Below are 22,673 nucleotides of genomic sequence, written 5' to 3'. Positions count from 1 at the left end.
ACTCTAACCACTAGACTACCTGCCTCCTCTACACTCTAACCACTAGACTACCTGCCTCCTCTACACTCTAACCACTAGACTACCTGCCTCCTCTAACCACTAGGCTACCTGCCTCCTCTACACTCTAACCACTAGGCTACCCTGCCTCCTCTACACTCTAACCACTAGACTACCTGCCTCCCCTTCACTCTAACCACTAGGCTACCTATATACCAATGTCTCTCTCTCTTTCTGTCTCTCTCTGTCTCTCTCTGTCTCTCTTTCTGTCTCTCTCTCTGTCTCTCTCTCTGTCTCTCTCTCTTTCTGTCTCTCTCTCTTTCTGTCTCTCTCTTTCTGTCTCTCTCTGTCTCTCTCTCTCTCTCTCTCTCTCTCTCTCTTTCTCTCTCTCTCTCTCTCTCTCTCTCTCTCTCTCTCTGTCTCTCTGTCTCTCTCAGTCCGTCTCCAGTTTTGGCTCCAGGGAAGTTTGTGACTCATCGTAGGGGAGCAACAACAACAACCGCCAAACACAAAGCCCCCAAGAGGAAACTCAGTGTAAGGCCCCGTTACAATCCGCTCCATCCTTCCTTCACAACCCCGTTCTCCTGATCCGCTCCATCCTACCGTCACTCCCCCCGAGGCCCCGTTCTCCCGATCCATCCTACCGTCACTCACCCCGAGGCCCCGTTCTCCTGATCCGCTCCATCCTACCGTCACTCCCCCCGAGGCCCCGTTCTCCTGATCCGCTCCATCCTACCGTCACTCCCCCCGAGGCCCCGTTCTCCTGATCCGCTCCATCCTACCGTCACTCCCCCCGAGGCCCCGTTCTCCCGCTCCATCCTACCGTCACTCCCCCCGAGGCCCCGTTCTCCCGCTCCATCCTACCGTCACTCCCCCCGAGGCCCCGTGTTCCCGATCCGCTCCATCCTACTGTCCCTCCCCCGAGACCCGTTCTCCCGATCCATCCTACTGTCACTCCCCCCGAGGCCCCTTTCTCCCGATCCGCTCCATCCTACCGTCACTCCCCCCGAGGCCCCGTTCTCCCGATCCATCCTACCGTCACTCCCCCCAGGCCCCGTTCTCCCGATCCATCCTACCGTCACTCCCCCCAAGGCCCCGTTCTCCCGCTCCATCCTACCGTCACTCCCCCAGGCCCCGTTCTCCCGATCCATCCTACCGTCACTCCCCCCAGGCCCCGTTCTCCCGCTCCATCCTACCGTCACTCCCCCCGAGGCCCCGTTCTCCCGCTCCATCCTACCCTTCACTCCCCCGAGGCCCCGTTCTCCCGCTCCATCCTACCGTCACTCCCCCCAGGCCCCGTACTCCCGATCCATCCTACCGTCACTCCCCCCAAGGCCCCGTTCTCCCGCTCCATCCTACCGTCACTCCCCCGAGGCCCCCATTCTCCCGATCCATCCTACCGTCACTCCCCCCGAGGCCCCGTTCTCCCGATCCGCTCCATCCTACCGTCACTCCCCCCGAGGCCCCGTTCTCCCGATCCGCTCCATCCTACCTTCACTCCCCCGAGGCCCCGTTCTCCCGATCCATCCTACCGTCACTCCCCCCGATGCCCCGTTCCCCCGATCCATCCTACCGTCACTCCCCCCGAGGCCCCGTTCTCCCGCTCCATCCTACCGTCACTCCCCCGAGGCCCCGTTCTCCCGATCCATCCTACCGTCACTCCCCCCGAGGCCCTGTTCTCCCGATCCGCTCCATCCTACCTTCACTCCCCGAGGCCCCGTTCTCCCGATCCATCCTACCGTCACTCCCCCCGATGCCCCGTTCTCTCAATCCATCCTACCGTCACTCCCCCCGAGGCCCCGTTCTCCCAATCCATCCTACCTTCACTCCCCCCGAGGCCCCGTTCTCCCAATCCATCCTACCGTCACTCCCCCCGAGGCCACGTTCTCCCGATCCATCCTACCGTCACTCCCCCCGAGGCCCCGTTCTCCCGATCCATCCTACCATCACTCCCCCCGAGGCCCCGTTCTCCCGATCCGCTCCATCCTACCATCACTCCCCCCGAGGCCCCGTTCTCCCGATCCGCTCCATCCTACCTTCACTCCCCCGAGGCCCCGTTCTCCCAATCCATCCTACCGTCACCCCCCCCGAGGCCCCGTTCTCCCGATCCATCCTACCGTCACTCCCCCCGATGCCCCGTTCTCCCGATCCATCCTACCGTCACTCCCCCCGATGCCCCGTTCTCCCGATCCATCCTACCGTCACTCCCCCCGATGCCCCGTTCTCCCAATCCATCCTACCGTCACTCCCCCCGATGTCCCGTTCTCCCGATCCATCCTACCGTCACTCCCCCCCGATGCCCCGTTCTCCCGATCCATCCTACCGTCACTCCCCCCGATGCCCCGTTCTCCCAATCCATCCTACCGTCACTCCCCCCGAGGCCCCGTTCTCCCGATCCGCTCCATCCTACCGTCACTCCCCCCGAGGCCCCGTTCTCCCGCTCCATCCTACCGTCACTCCCCCCGAGGCCCCGTTCTCCCGATCCGATCCGCTCCATCCTACCGTCACTCCCCCCGAGGACCCGTTCTCCCGATCCGCTCCATCCTACCGTCACTCCCCCCAGGCCCCGTTCTCCCGATCCATCCTACCGTCACTCCCCCCAAGGCCCCGTTCTCCCTCTCCATCCTACCGTCACTCCCCCGAGGCCCCGTTCTCCCGATCCATCCTACCGTCACTCCCCCCGAGGCCCCGTTCTCCCGATCCGCTCCATCCTACCTTCACTCCCCCGAGGCCCCGTTCTCCCGATCCATCCTACCGTCACTCCCCCCGAGGCCCCGTTCTCCCGATCCATCCTACCGTCACTCCCCCCGATGCCCCGTTCTCCCGATCCGCTCCATCCTACCGTCACTCCCCCCGATGCCCCGTTCTCCCGATCCGCTTCATCCTACCGTCACTCCCCCCGAGGCCCCGTTCTCCCGCTCCATCCTACCGTCACTCCCCCAGAGGCCCCGTTCTCCCGTTCCATTCTACCGTCACTCCCCCCGAGGCCCCGTTCTCCCGATCCGTTCCATCCTACCGTCACTCCCCCCGAGGCCCCGTTCTCCCGATCCGCTCCATCCTACCGTCACTCCCCCCGAGGCCCCGTTCTCCCGATCCGCTCCATCCTACCGTCACTCCCCCCGAGGCCCCGTTCTCCCGATCCGCTCCATCCTACCGTCACTCTCCCCGAGGCCCCGTTCTCCCGGTCCGCTCCATCCTACCGTCACTCCCCCCGATGCCCCGTTCTCCCGATCCGCTTCATCCTACCGTCACTCCCCCCGAGGCCCCGTTCTCCCGCTCCATCCTACCGTCACTCCCCCAGAGGCCCCGTTCTCCCGATCCATCCTACCGTCACTCCCCCCGATGCCCCGTTCTCCCGATCCATCCTACCGTCACTCCCCCCGATGCCCCGTTCTCCCAATCCATCCTACCGTCACTCCCCCCGATGTCCCGTTCTCCCGATCCATCCTACCGTCACTCCCCCCCGATGCCCCGTTCTCCCGATCCATCCTACCGTCACTCCCCCCGATGCCCCGTTCTCCCAATCCATCCTACCGTCACTCCCCCCGAGGCCCCGTTCTCCCGATCCGCTCCATCCTACCGTCACTCCCCCCGAGGCCCCGTTCTCCCGCTCCATCCTACCGTCACTCCCCCCGAGGCCCCGTTCTCCCGATCCGATCCGCTCCATCCTACCGTCACTCCCCCCGAGGACCCGTTCTCCCGATCCGCTCCATCCTACCGTCACTCCCCCCAGGCCCCGTTCTCCCGATCCATCCTACCGTCACTCCCCCCAAGGCCCCGTTCTCCCTCTCCATCCTACCGTCACTCCCCCGAGGCCCCGTTCTCCCGATCCATCCTACCGTCACTCCCCCCGAGGCCCCGTTCTCCCGATCCGCTCCATCCTACCTTCACTCCCCCGAGGCCCCGTTCTCCCGATCCATCCTACCGTCACTCCCCCCGAGGCCCCGTTCTCCCGATCCATCCTACCGTCACTCCCCCCGATGCCCCGTTCTCCCGATCCGCTCCATCCTACCGTCACTCCCCCCGATGCCCCGTTCTCCCGATCCGCTTCATCCTACCGTCACTCCCCCCGAGGCCCCGTTCTCCCGATCCATCCTACCGCCACTCCCCCCGATGCCCCGTTCCCCCGATCCATCCTACCGTCACTCCCCCCGAGGCCCCGTTCTCCCGCTCCATCCTACCGTCACTCCCCCGAGGCCCCGTTCTCCCGATCCATCCTACCGTCACTCCCCCCGAGGCCCTGTTCTCCCGATCCGCTCCATCCTACCTTCACTCCCCGAGGCCCCGTTCTCCCGATCCATCCTACCGTCACTCCCCCCGATGCCCCGTTCTCCCAATCCATCCTACCGTCACTCCCCCCGAGGCCCCGTTCTCCCAATCCATCCTACCTTCACTCCCCCCGAGGCCCCGTTCTCCCAATCCATCCTACCGTCACTCCCCCCGAGGCCCCGTTCTCCCGCTCCATCCTACCGTCACTCCCCCGAGGCCCCGTTCTCCCGATCCATCCTACCGTCACTCCCCCCGAGGCCCTGTTCTCCCGATCCGCTCCATCCTACCTTCACTCCCCGAGGCCCCGTTCTCCCGATCCATCCTACCGTCACTCCCCCCGATGCCCCGTTCTCCCAATCCATCCTACCGTCACTCCCCCCGAGGCCCCGTTCTCCCAATCCATCCTACCTTCACTCCCCCCGAGGCCCCGTTCTCCCGATCCATCCTACCATCACTCCCCCCGAGGCCCCGTTCTCCCGATCCGCTCCATCCTACCATCACTCCCCCCGAGGCCCCGTTCTCCCGATCCGCTCCATCCTACCTTCACTCCCCCGAGGCCCCGTTCTCCCAATCCATCCTACCGTCACTCCCCCCGAGGCCCCGTTCTCCCGATCCATCCTACCGTCACTCCCCCCGATGCCCCGTTCTCCCGATCCATCCTACCGTCACTCCCCCCGATGCCCCGTTCTCCCGATCCATCCTACCGTCACTCCCCCCGATGTCCCGTTCTCCCGATCCATCCTACCGTCACTCCCCCCCGATGCCCCGTTCTCCCGATCCATCCTACCGTCACTCCCCCCGATGCCCCGTTCTCCCAATCCATCCTACCGTCACTCCCCCCGAGGCCCCGTTCTCCCGATCCGCTCCATCCTACCGTCACTCCCCCCGAGGCCCCGTTCTCCCGCTCCATCCTACCGTCACTCCCCCCGAGGCCCCGTTCTCCCGATCCGATCCGCTCCATCCTACCGTCACTCCCCCCGAGGACCCGTTCTCCCGATCCGCTCCATCCTACCGTCACTGCCCCCAGGCCCCGTTCTCCCGATCCATCCTACCGTCACTCCCCCCAAGGCCCCGTTCTCCCTCTCCATCCTACCGTCACTCCCCCGAGGCCCCGTTCTCCCGATCCATCCTACCGTCACACCCCCCGAGGCCCCGTTCTCCCGATCCGCTCCATCCTACCTTCACTCCCCCGAGGCCCCGTTCTCCCGATCCATCCTACCGTCACTCCCCCCGAGGCCCCGTTCTCCCGATCCATCCTACCGTCACTCCCCCCGATGCCCCGTTCTCCCGATCCGCTCCATCCTACCGTCACTCCCCCCGATGCCCCGTTCTCCCGATCCGCTTCATCCTACCGTCACTCCCCCCGAGGCCCCGTTCTCCCGCTCCATCCTACCGTCACTCCCCCAGAGGCCCCGTTCTCCCGTTCCATTCTACCGTCACTCCCCCCGAGGCCCCGTTCTCCCGATCCGTTCCATCCTACCGTCACTCCCCCCGAGGCCCCGTTCTCCCGATCCGCTCCATCCTACCGTCACTCCCCCCGAGGCCCCGTTCTCCCGATCCGCTCCATCCTACCGTCACTCCCCCCGAGGCCCCGTTCTCCCGATCCGCTCCATCCTACCGTCACTCTCCCCGAGGCCCCGTTCTCCCGGTCCGCTCCATCCTACCGTCACTCCCCCCGAGGCCCCGTTCTCCCGATCCGCTCCATCCTACCGTCACTCCCCCCGAGGCCCCGTTCTCCCGATCCGCTCCATCCTACCGTCACTCCCCCCGAGGCCCCGTTCTCCCGATCCGCTCCATCCTACCGTCACTCCCCCCGAGGCCCCGTTCTCCCGATCCATCCTACCGTCACTCCCCCCGAGGCCCCGTTCTCCCGCTCCATCCTACCGTCACTCCCCCCGAGGCCCCTTTCTCCCGCTCCATCCTACCGTCACTCCCCCCGAGGCCCCGTTCTCCCGCTCCATCCTACCGTCACTCCCCCCGAGGCCCCGTTCTCCCGATCCATCCTACCGTCACTCCCCCCGAGGCCCCGTTCTCCCGATCCATCCTACCGTCACTCCCCCCGAGGCCCCGTTCTCCCGATCCATCCTACCGTCACTCCCCCCGAGGCCCCGTTCTCCCTATCCATCCTACCGTCACTCCCCCGAGGCCCCGTTCTCCCGATCCATCCTACCGTCACTCCCCCCGAGGCCCCGTTCTCCCGCTCCATCCTACCCTTCACTCCCCCGAGGCCCCGTTCTCCCGCTCCATCCTACCGTCACTCCCCCGAGGCCCCGTTCTCCCGATCTGCTCCATCCTACCGTCACTCCCCCCGAGGCCCCGTTCTCCCGATCCGCTCCATCCTACCGTCACTCCCCCCGAGGCCCCGTTCTCCCGATCCGCTCCATCCTCCCGTCACTCCCCCCGAGGCCCCGTTCTCCCGCTCCATCCTCCCGTCACTCCCCCCGAGGCCCCGTTCTCCCGATCCGCTCCATCCTCCCGTCACTCCCCCCGAGGCCCCGTTCTCCCGATCCATCCTACCGTCACTCCCCCGAGGCCCCGTTCTCCCGATCCGCTCCATCCTACCGTCACTCCCCCCGAGGCCCCGTTCTCCCGCTCCATCCTACCGTCACTCCCCCCGAGGCCCCGTTCTCCCGCTCCATCCTACCCTTCACTCCCCCGAGGCCCCGTTCTCCCGCTCCATCCTACCGTCACTCCCCCGAAGCCCCGTACTCCCGATCCATCCTACCGTCACTCCCCCCAAGGCCCCGTTCTCCCGCTCCATCCTACCGTCACTCCCCCGAGGCCCCCATTCTCCCGATCCATCCTACCGTCACTCCCCCCGAGGCCCCGTTCTCCCGATCCGCTCCATCCTACCGTCACTCCCCCCGAGGCCCCGTTCTCCCGATCCGCTCCATCCTACCTTCACTCCCCCGAGGCCCCGTTCTCCCGATCCATCCTACCGTCACTCCCCCCGAGGCCCCGTTCTCCCGATCCATCCTACCGTCACTCCCCCCGATGCCCCGTTCCCCCGATCCATCCTACCGTCACTCCCCCCGAGGCCCCGTTCTCCCGCTCCATCCTACCCTTCACTCCCCCGAGGCCCCGTTCTCCCGCTCCATCCTACCGTCACTCCCCCGAGGCTCCGTTCTCCCGATCCGCTCCATCCTACCGTCACTCCCCCCGAGGCCCCGTTCTCCCGATCCGCTCCATCCTACCGTCACTCCCCCCTACCGTCACTCCCCCCGAGGCCCCGTTCTCCCGATCCGCTCCATCCTACCGTCACTCCCCCCGAGGTCCCGTTCTCCCGCTCCATCCTCCCGTCACTCCCTCCGAGGCCCCGTTCTCCCGTCACTCCCCCCGAGGCCCCGTTCTCCCGCTCCATCCTCCCGTCACTCCCCCCGAGGCCCCGTTCTCCCGATCCGCTCCATCCTACCGTCACTCCCCCCGAGGCCCCGTTCTCCCGATCCATCCTACCGTCACTCCCCCCGAGGCCCCGTTCTCCCGATCCATCCTACCCTTCACTCCCCCCGAGGCCCCGTTCTTCCGATCCATCCTACCGTCACTCCCCCCGAGGCCCCGTTCTCCCGCTCCATCCTACCCTTCACTCCCCAGAGGCCCCGTTCCCCCGCTCCATCCTACCGTCACTCCCCCGAGGCCCCGTTCTCCCGATCCATCCTACCGTCACTCCCCCCAGGCCCCGTACTCCCGATCCATCCTACCGTCACTCCCCCCGAGGTCCCGTTCTCCCGATCCATCCTACCGTCACTCCCCCCGAGGCCCCGTTCTCCCGATCCGCTCCATCCTACCGTCACTCCCCCCGAGGCCCCGTTCTCCCGATCCGCTCCATCCTACCTTCACTCCCCCGAGGCCCCGTTCTCCCGATCCATCCTACCGTCACTCCCCCCGAGGCCCCGTTCTCCCGATCCATCCTACCGTCACTCCCCCCGAGGCCCCGTTCTCCCGATCCGCTCCATCCTACCTTCACTCCCCCCGAGGCCCCGTTCTCCCGATCCGCTCCATCCTACCTTCACTCCCCCAGAGGCCCCGTTCTCCCGTTCCATTCTACCGTCACTCCCCCCGAGGACCCGTTCTCCCGATCCGCTCCATCCTACCGTCACTCCCCCCGAGGCCCCGTTCTCCCGATCCGCTCCATCCTACCGTCACTCCCCCCGAGGCCCCGTTCTCCCGATCCGCTCCATCCTACCGTCACTCTCCCCGAGGCCCCGTTCTCCCGGTCCGCTCCATCCTACCGTCACTCCCCCCGAGGCCCCGTTCTCCCGATCCGCTCCATCCTACCGTCACTCCCCCCGAGGCCCCGTTCTCCCGATCCGCTCCATCCTACCGTCACTCCCCCCGAGGCCCCGTTCTCCCGATCCGCTCCATCCTACCGTCACTCCCCCCGAGGCCCCGTTCTCCCGATCCGCTCCATCCTACCGTCACTCCCCCCGAGGCCCCGTTCTCCCGATCCGCTCCATCCTACCGTCACTCCCCCCGAGGCCCCGTTCTCCCGATCCATCCTACCGTCACTCCCCCCGAGGCCCCGTTCTCCCGCTCCATCCTACCGTCACTCCCCCCGAGGCCCCTTTCTCCCGCTCCATCCTACCGTCACTCCCCCCGAGGCCCCGTTCTCCCGCTCCATCCTACCGTCACTCCCCCCGAGGCCCCGTTCTCCCGATCCATCCTACCGTCACTCCCCCCGAGGCCCCGTTCTCCCGATCCATCCTACCGTCACTCCCCCCGAGGCCCCGTTCTCCCGATCCATCCTACCGTCACTCCACTCGAGGCCCCGTTCTCCCTATCCATCCTACCGTCACTCCCCCGAGGCCCCGTTCTCCCGATCCATCCTACCGTCACTCCCCCCGAGGCCCCGTTCTCCCGCTCCATCCTACCCTTCACTCCCCCCGAGGCCCCGTTCTCCCGCTCCATCCTACCGTCACTCCCCCGAGGCCCCGTTCTCCCGATCCGCTCCATCCTACCGTCACTCCCCCCGAGGCCCCGTTCTCCCGATCCGCTCCATCCTACCGTCACTCCCCCCGAGGCCCCGTTCTCCCGATCCGCTCCATCCTCCCGTCACTCCCCCCGAGGCCCCGTTCTCCCGCTCCATCCTCCCGTCACTCCCCCCGAGGCCCCGTTCTCCCGCTCCATCCTCCCGTCACTCCCCCCGAGGCCCCGTTCTCCCGATCCGCTCCATCCTCCCGTCACTCCCCCCGAGGCCCCGTTCTCCCGATCCATCCTACCGTCACTCCCCCCGAGGCCCCGTTCTCCCGATCCGCTCCATCCTACCGTCACTCCCCCCGAGGCCCCGTTCTCCCGCTCCATCCTACCGTCACTCCCCCCGAGGCCCCGTTCTCCCGCTCCATCCTACCCTTCACTCCCCCGAGGCCCCGTTCTCCCGCTCCATCCTACCGTCACTCCCCCGAAGCCCCGTACTCCCGATCCATCCTACCGTCACTCCCCCCAAGGCCCCGTTCTCCCGCTCCATCCTACCGTCACTCCCCCGAGGCCCCCATTCTCCCGATCCATCCTACCGTCACTCCCCCCGAGGCCCCGTTCTCCCGATCCGCTCCATCCTACCGTCACTCCCCCCGAGGCCCCGTTCTCCCGATCCGCTCCATCCTACCTTCACTCCCCCGAGGCCCCGTTCTCCCGATCCATCCTACCGTCACTCCCCCCGAGGCCCCGTTCCCCCGATCCATCCTACCGTCACTCCCCCCGAGGCCCCGTTCCATCCTACCCTTCACTCCCCCGAGGCCCCGTTCTCCCGCTCCATCCTACCGTCATTCCCCCGAGGCTCCGTTCTCCCGATCCGCTCCATCCTACCGTCACTCCCCCCGAGGCCCCGTTCTCCCGATCCGCTCCATCCTACCGTCACTCCCCCCGAGGCCCCGTTCTCCCGATCCGCTCCATCCTACCGTCACTCCCCCCGAGGTCCCGTTCTCCCGCTCCATCCTCCCGTCACTCCCCCCGAGGCCCCGCTCTCCCGATCCGCTCCATCCTCCCGTCACTCCCCCCGAGGCCCCGTTCTCCCGATCCATCCTACCGTCACTCCCCCGAGGCCCCGTTCTCCCGATCCGCTCCATCCTACCGTCACTCCCCCCGAGGCCCCGTTCTCCCGCTCCATCCTACCGTCACTCCCCCCGAGGCCCCGTTCTCCCGCTCCATCCTACCCTTCACTCCCCCGAGGCCCCGTTCTCCCGCTCCATCCTACCGTCACTCCCCCCAGGCCCCGTACTCCCGATCCATCCTACCGTCACTCCCCCCAAGGCCCCGTTCTCCCGCTCCATCCTACCGTCACTCCCCCGAGGCCCCCATTCTCCCGATCCATCCTACCGTCACTCCCCCCGAGGCCCCGTTCTCCCGATCCGCTCCATCCTACCGTCACTCCCCCCGAGGCCCCGTTCTCCCGATCCGCTCCATCCTACCTTCACTCCCCCGAGGCCCCGTTCTCCCGATCCATCCTACCGTCACTCCCCCCGAGGCCCCGTTCTCCCGATCCATCCTACCCTTCACTCCCCCGAGGCCCCGTTCTCCCGATCCATCCTCCCGTCACTCCCCCCGAGGCCCCGTTCTCCCGCTCCATCCTCCCGTCACTCCCCCCGAGGCCCCGTTCTCCCGCTCCATCCTACCGTCACTCCCCCCGAGGCCCCGTTCTCCCGATCCGCTCCATCCTACCGTCACTCCCCCCGAGGCCCCGTTCTCCCGCTCCATCCTCCCGTCACTCCCCCCGAGGCCCCGTTCTCCCGATCCATCCTACCGTCACTCCCCCCAGGCCCCGTACTCCCGATCCATCCTACCGTCACTCCCCCCAAGGTCCCGTTTTCCCGATCCATCCTACCGTCACTCCCCCCGAGGCCCCGTTCTCCCGATCCGCTCCATCCTACCGTCACTCCCCCCGAGGCCCCGTTCTCCCGATCCGCTCCATCCTACCTTCACTCCCCCGAGGCCCCGTTCTCCCGATCCATCCTACCGTCACTCCCCCCGAGGCCCCGTTCTCCCGATCCATCCTACCGTCACTCCCCCCGATGCACCGTTCTCCCGATCCATCCTACCGTCACTCCCCCCGAGGCCCCGTTCTCCCGATCCGCTCCATCCTACCTTCACTCCCCCCAGGCCCCGTTCTCCCGATCCGCTCCATCCTACCTTCACTCCCCCCAGGCCCCGTTCTCCCGCTCCGCTCCATCCTACCGTCACTCCCCCCGAGGCCCCGTTCTCCCGATCCGCTCCATCCTACCTTCACTCCCCCCAGGCCCCGTTCTCCCGATCCGCTCCATCCTACCGTCACTCCCCCCAGGCCCCGTTCTCCCGGTCCGCTCCATCCTACCGTCACTCCCCCCAGGCCCCGTTCTCCCGCTCCATCCTACCGTCACTCCCCCCGAGGCCCCGTTCGTCTGATCCATCCCTTCTCCATAGTGGCTCTGGTCATAAATTGTGAGCTACATCGTGTCCCCTGAGACATCCTAACCCCTGTGTGTCTGTCTCTCTCTGTATGTGTCTCTCTCTGTTTTTGTCTCTGTCTCTCTCTGTGTGTGTCTCTGTCTCTCTCTCTGTGTGTCTCTGTCTCTCTCTGTGTGTGTGTCTCTGTCTCTCTCTGTGTGTGTGTCTCTGTCTCTCTCTGTGTGTGTGTCTCTGTCTCTCTCTGTGTGTGTGTCTCTGTCTCTCTCTGTGTGTGTCTCTGTCTCTCTCTGTGTGTGTGTCTCTGTCTCTCTCTGTGTGTGTGTCTCTGTCTCTCTCTGTGTGTGTGTCTCTGTCTCTCTCTCTGTGTGTGTGTCTCTCTCTCTCTCTGTGTGTGTGTCTCTCTCTGTGTGTGTGTGTCTCTGTCTCTCTCTCTGTGTGTGTCTCTCTCTGTATGTGTCTCTGTCTCTCTCTCTGTGTGTGTGTCTCTGTCTCTCTCTCTGTGTGTGTGTCTCTCTCTGTGTGTGTGTGTCTCTGTCTCTCTCTCTGTGTGTGTCTCTCTCTCTGTGTGTCTCTCTCTCTCTGTGTGTGTCTCTGTCTCTCTCTGTGTGTGTGTCTGTCTCTCTCTCTGTGTGTCTCTGTCTCTCTCTGTGTGTGTGTCTCTGTCTCTCTCTGTGTGTGTGTCTCTGTCTCTCTCTGTGTGTGTCTCTCTTGTCTTCCCAGGTCCTGCTAGCCCAGCTCAGCCTCAACTCCTCTGATGACTTCGTCCAGGGTGGAAGAGAAGAAGGGGGAGTGGTCCAGCGTTCCTTCCCTCGCCGTGCCAAACAGGGGCGCCGCCGGGCCCTGGCCAACGCTGACAGCTCATTGGCCGACCTGGGTAACAGCGGAGCAACCAACAGTAAAGGTTTCCTGCGAGATATCTCTCTGAACGTGTCGCCCGAGCGACCCTGCCACAGGAAACCTCTCTTCTCCTCCACCCCCAGCTCACGTTCCCTCCCTCCTCCTCCCTCCTTCCTCCGTCCACCCATCTCTCCCTCCGCCAGTGACATCATCTCTCTGAGCACCACCCAGGAGGAGCTCGATATTCCAGAGGACCCCCTCTCTCTCACAGAGCTGCGCCAGCTGTCGTCCCTGGGCCAGGCAGTGGGACAACCAGAGGTAGGAAACCGTGAAGAGCCGACTCCCCGTGGATCAACCAGCCTGAGGAGTAACGGGAGCCGGAATGGAGGCTCGGCGATCCAAGATGGCGTCGGTGAGCAGCCGAGCCCGGAGCTGTTCTCCGCGGTTGCCTGTGAGCAGACTGACCCAGGCAGGGCCGGGGAGGAAACTGAGGACGGCAGCCATTTTGTGTCAGCGACGGTGGGACAGGATTGGCTGGCCGAGGTCGTGAAGGAGAGGTGTCTGACACGGTGCTGTGCCGTACGGCTAGAGAGAGTGTACAAACTGCACGGCGACACCACATGTTCACCCTGCGTCGACCAGACACGGTCACATGACAACGGGCGGTCTGTTGACCACGTGCGCTCGGCGACCAGGGGTCAGTCCATCGACCACTCGGTGATCAGGGATCCCTCTAGAGACCACACAGGGTCAGTGACTGAAGGGCAGTCTGTAGACCGTGCGGTCAACGACAGCGGTCAGTCTCTGGGCCGTATCGTGTCTGTCAGCCGGACCAGTGAGGAACCTGTCAGGGTGGAGCAGAGACTGACCACACACTGTGAGGTACAGCTGGGGAGGCTGACCGTAACTCGACCCCACAGAGAGACCAGCCTGACCGTAACTCGACCCCACAGAGAGACCAGCCTGACCGAAACCCGACCCCACAGAGAGACCAGCCTGACCGAAACCCGACCACACACCAGCCTGACCGAAACCCGACCACACAGAGAGACCAGCCTGACCGTAACTCGACCCCATAGAGAGACCAGCCTGACCGAAACCCGACCACACAGAGAGACCAGCCTGACCGAAACCCGACCACACAGAGAGACCAGCCTGACCGAAACCCGACCACACAGAGAGACCAGCCTGACCGAAACCCGACCACACAGAGAGACCAGCCTGACCGTAACTCAACCCCACAGAGAGACCAGCCTGACCGAAACCCGACCCCACAGAGAGACCAGCCTGACCGTAACTCGACCCCACAGAGAGACCAGCCTGTTGCCCAGTGACCACAACCCACGGTCGGACAGCAGTACGGCAGGTGACCACGCACGTTCAGAGCACGTTCCCAGGGACAGTCTCGTCCCTAAAGAGCACGTTCCCAGGGACAGTCTCGTCCCTAAAGAGCACGTTCCCAGGGACAGTCTCGTCCCTAAAGACCATGTTCCCAGGGACAGTCTCGTCCCTAAAGAGCACGTTCCCAGGGACAGTCTCGTCCCTAAAGAGCACGTTCCCAGGGACAGTCTCGTCCCTAAAGAGCACGTTCCCAGGGACAGTCTCGTCCCTAAAGAGCACGTTCCCAGGGACAGTCTCGTCCCTAAAGAGCACGTTCCCAGGGACAGTCTCGTCCCTAAAGAGCACGTTCCCAGGGACAGTCTCGTCCCTAAAGAGCACGTTCCCAGGGACAGTCTCGTCCCTAAAGAGCACGTTCCCAGGGACAGTCTCGTCCCTAAAGAGCACGTTCCCAGGGACAGTCTCTTCCCTAAAGAGCACGTTCCCAAGGAAAACCCCCACAGAAGGAAGGTGGGAGGAGCTCCTATAGAGCGTAGGCGGAGGAGCGTGTCTCGGGAGCGGCCCGCCACCAGTAGGAAGGTGTGTGTGAGTGGTGTGAGTGTTAGTCGCTGGGGAAGAAGAGACGGGGCTCCCAACAGCAGAGCAGCACCTCCCCCTGGCCGAGCTGGGGACTGCAGCATTACTGAACTGCTGTCTGCTCAACACACACACGGGGTAGGTGGTATCACACACACACACACACACACACACACACACACACACACACCAAAAGGTTAGTAGGTGGTATCCACACACACACACACACACACACACACACACCAAAAGGTCAGTAGGTGGTATCCACACACACACACACACACACACACACACACACACACACACCAAAAGGTCAGTAGGTGGTATCCACACACACACACACACACCAAAAGGTCAGTAGGTGGTATCCACACACACACACACACACACACACACACCAAAAGGTCAGTAGGTGGTATCCACACACACACACCAAAAGGTCAGTAGGTGGTATCCACACACACACACCAAAAGGTCAGTAGGTGGTATCCACACACACACACCAAAAGGTCAGTAGGTGGTATCCACACACACACACCAAAAGGTCAGTAGGTGGTATCCACACACACACACCAAAAGGTCAGTAGGTGGTATCCACACACACACACACACACACACACACACCAAAAGGTCAGGAGGTGGTATCCACACACACACACCAAAAGGTCAGGAGGTGGTATCCACACACACACACACACACACACACACACACACACACACACACCAAAAGGTCAATAGGTAGTATCCAGTCTATCAGACAGTATTATATTATGATGTTCCAGGTATGCAGTCTATCAGACAGTATTATATTATGAAGTTCCAGGTATCCAGTCTATCAGACAGTATTATATTATGATGTTCCAGGTATCCAGTCTATCAGACAGTATTATATTATGATGTTCCAGGTATCCAGTCTATCAGACAGTATTATATTATGATGTTCCAGGTATCCAGTCTATCAGACAGTATTATATTATGATGTTCCAGGTATCCAGTCTATCAGACAGTATTATATTATGATGTTCCAGGTATCCAGTCTATCAGACAGTATTATATTATGATGTTCCAGGTATCCAGTCTATCAGACAGTATTATATTATGAAGTTCCAGGTATCCAGTCTATCAGACAGTATTATATTATGAAGTTCCAGGTATCCAGTCTATCAGACAGTATTATATTATGATGTTCCAGGTATCCAGTCTATCAGACAGTATTATATTATGATGTTCCAGGTATCCAGTCTATCAGACAGTATTATATTATGATGTTCCAGGTATCCAGTCTATCAGACAGTATTATATTATGAAGTTCCAGGTATCCAGTCTATCAGACAGTATTATATTATGATGTTCCAGGTATCCAGTCTATCAGACAGTATTATATTATGATGTTCCAGGTATCCAGTCTATCAGACAGTATTATATTATGATGTTCCAGGTATCCAGTCTATCAGACAGTATTATATTATGATGTTCCAGGTATCCAGTCTATCAGACAGTATTATATTATGATGTTCCAGGTATCCAGTCTATCAGACAGTATTATATTATGAAGTTCCAGGTATCCAGTCTATCAGACAGTATTATATTATGATGTTCCAGGTATCCAGTCTATCAGACAGTATTATATTATGATGTTCCAGGTATCCAGTCTATCAGACAGTATTATATTATGATGTTCCAGGTATCCAGTCTATCAGACAGTATTATATTATGATGTTCCAGGTATCCAGTCTATCAGACAGTATTATATTATGATGTTCCAGGTATCCAGTCTATCAGACAGTATTATATTATGATGTTCCAGGTATCCAGTCTATCAGACAGTATTATATTATGATGTTCCAGGTATCCAGTCTATCAGACAGTATTATATTATGATGTTCCAGGTATCCAGTCTATCAGACAGTATTATATTATGATGTTCCAGGTACCCATTCTATCAGACAGTATGGTATTGGGGACTCCAGTTCGTGGTAACAGACTCCACCTGTCCTCTCTGCTGGTCAACCTCACTCCTGAGACTCACACCTGGAGTCGCCTCAAAGCTGCCCTCTCCCTACACAGGAAGACCAAAGGTACATCTCTCTGTGTCTCTGTTTCTCCCTCTCTCTGTGAGTGACCCCAAAGGTACCTCTCTCTCTCTCTCTGTCTCTCTCTGTTTCTCCCTCTCTCTGTCTCTTACTCTCTCTCTGTCTTTGTCTCTCTCTTACTCTCTCTGTCTCTTACTCTCTCTCTGTCCGTGTCTCTCTCTGTGAGTGACCCCAAAGGTACCTCTGTCTCTCTGTTTCTCCCTCTCTCGGTCTCTCTGTCTCTTACTCTCTCTGTGTCTGTCTCTCTCTGTCTTTGTCTCTCTCTTACTCTCTCTCTGTTTCTCCCTCTCTCTGTCTCTCGGTCTCTCTGTCTCTTACTCTCTCTGACCGTGTCTCTCTGTGTCTTGTCTCTCTCTGTCCGTGTCTCTCGGTCTCTCTCTCTCTGTGACAGCTGTCATTGTGTTAATGACTGCAGTGTTAAATTACTTGTTGTTTTTGTCCCCCCCTCAGCGTTCCTGACTCCGAAGAGGCCTCTCTACCTGCTGTCCTCTCCTGAGGCGGAGCTAGAGGCGGAGCTAGGTGATGTCAGTCAAAAACTGTTCTCCACGCCCCGCCCACCAAACCTCCGCTCAACGATACAGGGGAGCACTCCTCTGGTACACACGCATATTAAATATACACTTGTACTCTGTCTTCTCTGTAGAGTGTGTATCTAATGTGTGTGTGTCTTCTCTGTAGAGTGTGTATCTAATGTGTGTGTGTGTGTGTGTGTGTGTTCTCTGTAGAGTATCTAATGTGTGTGTTCTCTGTAGAGTGTGTATCGTGTGTGTCTTCTCTGTAGAGTGTGTATCTAATGTGTGTCTTCTCTGTAGAGTGTGTATTGTGTGTGTTCTCTGTAGAGTGTGTATCTAATGTGTGTGTGTGTGTGTATTCTCTGTAGAGTGTGTATCTAATGTGTGTGTGTTCTCTGTAGAGTGTGTATCTAATGTGTGTGTGTGTGTCTTCTCTGTAGAGTGTGTATCTAATGTGTGTGTGTGTGTGTGTCTTCTCTGTAGAGTGTGTATCTAATGTGTGTCTTCTCTGTAGAGTGTGTATCTAATGTGTGTCTTCTCTGTAGAGTGTGTATCGTGTGTGTGTGTGTGTGTTCTCTGTAGAGTGTGTATCTAATGTGTGTGTGTGTGTGGGTTCTCTGTAGAGTGTGTATCTAATGTGTGTGTGTGTTCTCTGTAGAGTGTGTATCTAATGTGTGTGTGTGTGTGTTCTCTGTAGAGTGTGTATCTAATGTGTGTGTGTGTGTGTTCTCTGTAGAGTGTGTATTCGTTAGACGGAGAGCTGTCTGATGACCAGAAGGTGTTTTTGGAGTGTAACCAGACAGGACCTCTGGGCTTCCAGGACTGTCTCCCGGCAGCCAGGATGAAGCTGTGTAGGAAGATCGGAGAGGGGACCTTCGGAGAGGTCTTCAGTACCACCAACACCTCTGGAGACGCTGTCGCTCTCAAGGTAGGAGAGGAACCCATCTGTGGAGATCATTCCGGTCTCTCTCTCTCGCTGTCTGTCTCTGTCTCTCTCTCTCTCTCTCTCTGTGTCTCTCTCGCTGTCTTTCTGTGTCTCTCTCTCTGTGTAGATCATTCCAGTGTCTCTCTCTCTCTCTCTGTGTCTCTCTCGCTGTCTTTCTGTGTCTCTCTCTCTCCCTCTCTGTGTGTGTGTGTGTCTCTCTCACTGTCTCTCTGTGTCTCTCTCTGTGTCTCTCTCTCTCTCTCTGTGTAGATCATTCCAGTGTCTCTCTCTCTCTGTGTAGATCATTCCAGTCTTTCTCTCTCTCTCTCTGTGTAGATTATCCCAGTAGAAGGATGTGACCAGGTGAATGGAGAGGAACAGAAAACCTTTGGAGAAATCCTCCACGAGATTATCATCTCCAAGTAAGACCCTAACCTGCTAATATAGAAAACACACTGTGAATCTGAGACCCTAACCTGTTAATATAGAAAACACACTGTGAATCTGAGACCCTAACCTGTTAATATAGAAAACACACTGTGAATCTGAGACCCTAACCTGCTAATATAGAAAACACACTGTGAATCTGAGACCCTAACCTGCTAATATAGAAAACACACTGTGAATCTGAGACCCTAACCTGTTAATATAGAAAACACACTGTGAATCTGAGACCCTAACCTGCTAATATAGAAAACACACTGTGAATCTGATACCCTAACCTGCTAATATAGAAAACACACTGTGAATCAGAGACCCTAACCTGCTAATATAGAAAACACACTGTGAATCTGAGACCCTAACCTGCTAATATAGAAAACACACTGTGAATCTGAGACCCTAACCTGCTAATATAGAAAACACACTGTGAATCTGAGACCCAGACCCTAACCTGCTAATATAGAAAACACACTGTGAATCTGAGACCCTAACCTGCTAATATAGAAAACACACTGTGAATCTGAGACCCTAACCTGTTAATATAGAAAACACACTGTGAATCTGAGACCCTAACCTGCTAATATAGAAAACACACTGTGAATCTGAGACCCTAACCTGTTAATATAGAAAACACACTGTGAATCTGAGACCCTAACCTGCTAATATAGAAAACACACTGTGAATCTGAGACCCTAACCTGCTAATATAGAAAACACACTGTGAATCTGAGACCCTAACCTGCTAATATGGAAAACACACTGTGAATCTGAGACCCTAACCTGCTAATATAGAAAACACACTGTGAATCTGAGACCCTAACCTGCTAATATAGAAAACACACTGTGAATCTGAGACCCTAACCTGCTAATATAGAAAATACACTGTGAATCTGAGACCCTGACCTGCTAATATAGAAAACACACTGTGAATCTGAGACCCTAACCTGCTAATATAGAAAACACACTGTAAATCTGAGACCAGACCCTAACCTGCTAATATAGAAAACACACTGTGAATCTGAGACCCTAACCTGCTAATATAGAAAACACACTGTGAATCTGAGACCCTAACCTGTTAATATAGAAAACACACTGTGAATCTGAGACCCTAACCTGCTAATATAGAAAACACACTGTGAATCTGAGACCCTAACCTGCTAATATAGAAAACACACTGTGAATCTGAGACCCTAACCTGCTAATATAGAAAACACACTGTGAATCTGAGACCCTAACCTGCTAATATAGAAAACACACTGTGAATCTGAGACCCTAACCTGTTAATATAGAAAACACACTGTGAATCTGAGACCCTAACCTGCTAATATAGAAAACACACTGTGAATCTGAGACCCTAACCTGTTAATATAGAAAACACACTGTGAATCTGAGACCCTAACCTGCTAATATAGAAAACACACTGTGAATCTGAGACCCTAACCTGCTAATATCTGTCAGCATCTCAGCTTCTTTTCTGTCATCTTATTATTATTTTTATTTGAATGCTTTGTTCTCTCTCTCATTTAAACCGCCCGCCCCGGGGATATAACTGGGGGGAGTTTAGTGTATTCTAATGGTGTCTCATTTAAACCGCCCGCCCCGGGGATATAACTGGGGGGAGTTTAGTGTATTCTAATGGTGTCTCATTTAAACCGCCCGCCCCGGGGATATAACTGGGGGGGGGGGGTCTAGTGTATTCTAATGTTGTCTCATTTAAACCGCCCGCCCCGGGGATATAACTGGGGGGAGTTTAGTGTATTCTAATGGTGTCTCATTTAAACCGCCCGCCCCGGGGATATAACTGGGGGGAGTTTAGTGTATTCTAATGGTGTCTCATTTAAACCGCCCGCCCCGGGGATATAACTGGGGGGAGTTTAGTGTATTCTAATGGTGTCTCATTTAAACCGCCCGCCCCGGGGATATAACTGGGGGGGGGGGTCTAGTGTATTCTAATGTTGTCTCATTTAAACCGCCCGCCCCGGGGATATAACTGGGGGGAGTTTAGTGTATTCTAATGGTGTCTCATTTAAACCGCCCGCCCCGGGGATATAACTGGGGGGAGTTTAGTGTATTCTAATGGTGTCTCATTTAAACCGCCCGCCCCGGGGATATAACTGGGGGGGGGGGTCTAGTGTATTCTAATGTTGTCTCATTTAAACCGCCCGCCCCGGGGATATAACTGGGGGGAGTTTAGTGTATTCTAATGGTGTCTCATTTAAACCGCCCGCCCCGGGGATATAACTGGGGGGAGTTTAGTGTATTCTAATGGTCTCTCATTTAAACCGCCCGCCCCGGGGATATAACTGTGGGGAGTCTAGTGTATTCTAATGTTGTCTCATTTAAACCGCCCGCCCCGGGGATATAACTGGGGGGAGTTAAGTGTATTCTAATGGTGTCTCATTTAAACCGCCCGCCCCGGGGATATAACTGGGGGGAGTTTAGTGTATTCTAATGGTCTCTCATTTAAACCGCCCGCCCCGGGGATATAACTGTGGGGAGTCTAGTGTATTCTAATGGTGTCTCATTTAAACCGCCCGCCCCGGGGATATAACTGGGGGGAGTTTAGTGTATTCTAATGGTGTCTCATTTAAACCGCCCGCCCCGGGGATATAACTGTGGGGAGTCTAGTGTATTCTAATGGTGTCTCATTTAAACCGCCCGCCCCGGGGATATAACTGGGGGGAGTTTAGTGTATTCTAATGGTGTCTCATTTAAACCGCCCGCCCCGGGGATATAACTGGGGGGAGTTTAGTGTATTCTAATGGTGTCTCATTTAAACCGCCCGCCCGGGGATATAACTGGGGGGAGTTTAGTGTATTCTAATGGTGTCTCATTTAAACCGCCCGCCCCGGGGATATAACTGGGGGGAGTTTAGTGTATTCTAATGGTGTCTCATTTAAACCGCCCGCCCCGGGGATATAACTGGGGGGAGTTTAGTGTATTCTAATGGTGTCTCATTTAAACCGCCCGCCCCGGGGATATAACTGGGGGGAGTTTAGTGTATTCTAATGGTGTCTCATTTAAACCGCCCGCCCCGGGGATATAACTGGGGGGGGGGGTCTAGTGTATTCTAATGTTGTCTCATTTAAACCGCCCGCCCCGGGGATATAACTGGGGGGAGTTTAGTGTATTCTAATGGTGTCTCATTTAAACCGCCCGCCCCGGGGATATAACTGGGGGGAGTTTAGTGTATTCTAATGGTCTCTCATTTAAACCGCCCGCCCCGGGGATATAACTGTGGGGAGTCTAGTGTATTCTAATGGTGTCTCATTTAAACCGCCCGCCCCGGGGATATAACTGGGGGGAGTTTAGTGTATTCTAATGGTGTCTCATTTAAACCGCCCGCCCCGGGGATATAACTGTGGGGAGTCTAGTGTATTCTAATGGTGTCTCATTTAAACCGCCCGCCCCGGGGATATAACTGGGGGGAGTTTAGTGTATTCTAATGGTGTCTCATTTAAACCGCCCGCCCCGGGGATATAACTGGGGGGAGTTTAGTGTATTCTAATGGTGTCTCATTTAAACCGCCCGCCCGGGGATATAACTGGGGGGAGTTTAGTGTATTCTAATGGTGTCTCATTTAAACCGCCCGCCCCGGGGATATAACTGGGGGGAGTCTAGTGTATTCTAATGGTGTCTCATTTAAACCGCCCGCCCGGGGATATAACTGGGGGGAGTCTAGTGTATTCTAATGGTGTCTCATTTAAACCGCCCGCCCCGGGGATATAACTGGGGGGAGTCTAGTGTATTCTAATGGTGTCTCATTTAAACCGCCCGCCCCGGGGATATAACTGGGGGGAGTTTAGTGTATTCTAATGGTGTCTCATTTAAACCGCCCGCCCCGGGGATATAACTGTGGGGAGTCTAGTGTATTCTAATGGTGTCTCATTTAAACCGCCCGCCCCGGGGATATAACTGGGGGGAGTTTAGTGTATTCTAATGGTGTCTCATTTAAACCGCCCGCCCCGGGGATATAACTGGGGGGAGTTTAGTGTATTCTAATGGTGTCTCATTTAAACCGCCCGCCCGGGGATATAACTGGGGGGAGTCTAGTGTATTCTAATGGTGTCTCATTTAAACCGCCCGCCCCGGGGATATAACTGGGGGGAGTCTAGTGTATTCTAATGGTGTCTCATTTAAACCGCCCGCCCCGGGGATATAACTGGGGGGAGTTTAGTGTATTCTAATGGTGTCTCATTTAAACCGCCCGCCCCGGGGATATAACTGTGGGGAGTCTAGTGTATTCTAATGGTGTCTCATTTAAACCGCCCGCCCGGGGATATAACTGGGGGGAGTTTAGTGTATTCTAATG

The 22,673-nt window shown here is 58.0% G+C and overlaps 1 protein-coding gene across 2 annotated transcripts in view; it reads left to right on the top strand.

Moving 5' to 3' along the window:
- Window positions 1-22,673, top strand: part of LOC110512591 — a 41,783-nt gene that overhangs the window by 5,487 nt on the left and 13,623 nt on the right. The window contains exons 5-11 of one of the 2 annotated variants that reach the window (XM_036973500.1): window positions 435-531; window positions 12,361-13,874; window positions 13,908-14,529; window positions 16,322-16,469; window positions 16,935-17,080; window positions 17,733-17,924; window positions 18,258-18,343. In XM_036973500.1, the coding sequence (XP_036829395.1) occupies window positions 435-531; window positions 12,361-13,874; window positions 13,908-14,529; window positions 16,322-16,469; window positions 16,935-17,080; window positions 17,733-17,924; window positions 18,258-18,343 (2,805 nt within the window). Of the gene's footprint in view, window positions 1-434; window positions 532-12,360; window positions 14,530-16,321; window positions 16,470-16,934; window positions 17,081-17,732; window positions 17,925-18,257; window positions 18,344-22,673 lie in introns of both variants that reach the window. The other variant, XM_036973499.1, reaches the window with a different exon arrangement.

This window comes from Oncorhynchus mykiss, unplaced genomic scaffold (assembly GCF_013265735.2).
Source record: "Oncorhynchus mykiss isolate Arlee unplaced genomic scaffold, USDA_OmykA_1.1 un_scaffold_259, whole genome shotgun sequence".
NCBI classification, from domain to species: Eukaryota; Metazoa; Chordata; class Actinopteri; order Salmoniformes; family Salmonidae; genus Oncorhynchus; species Oncorhynchus mykiss.
Note: the sequence above shows the minus strand (reverse complement) of the source record. Positions and strands in the feature narration are given on the sequence as shown.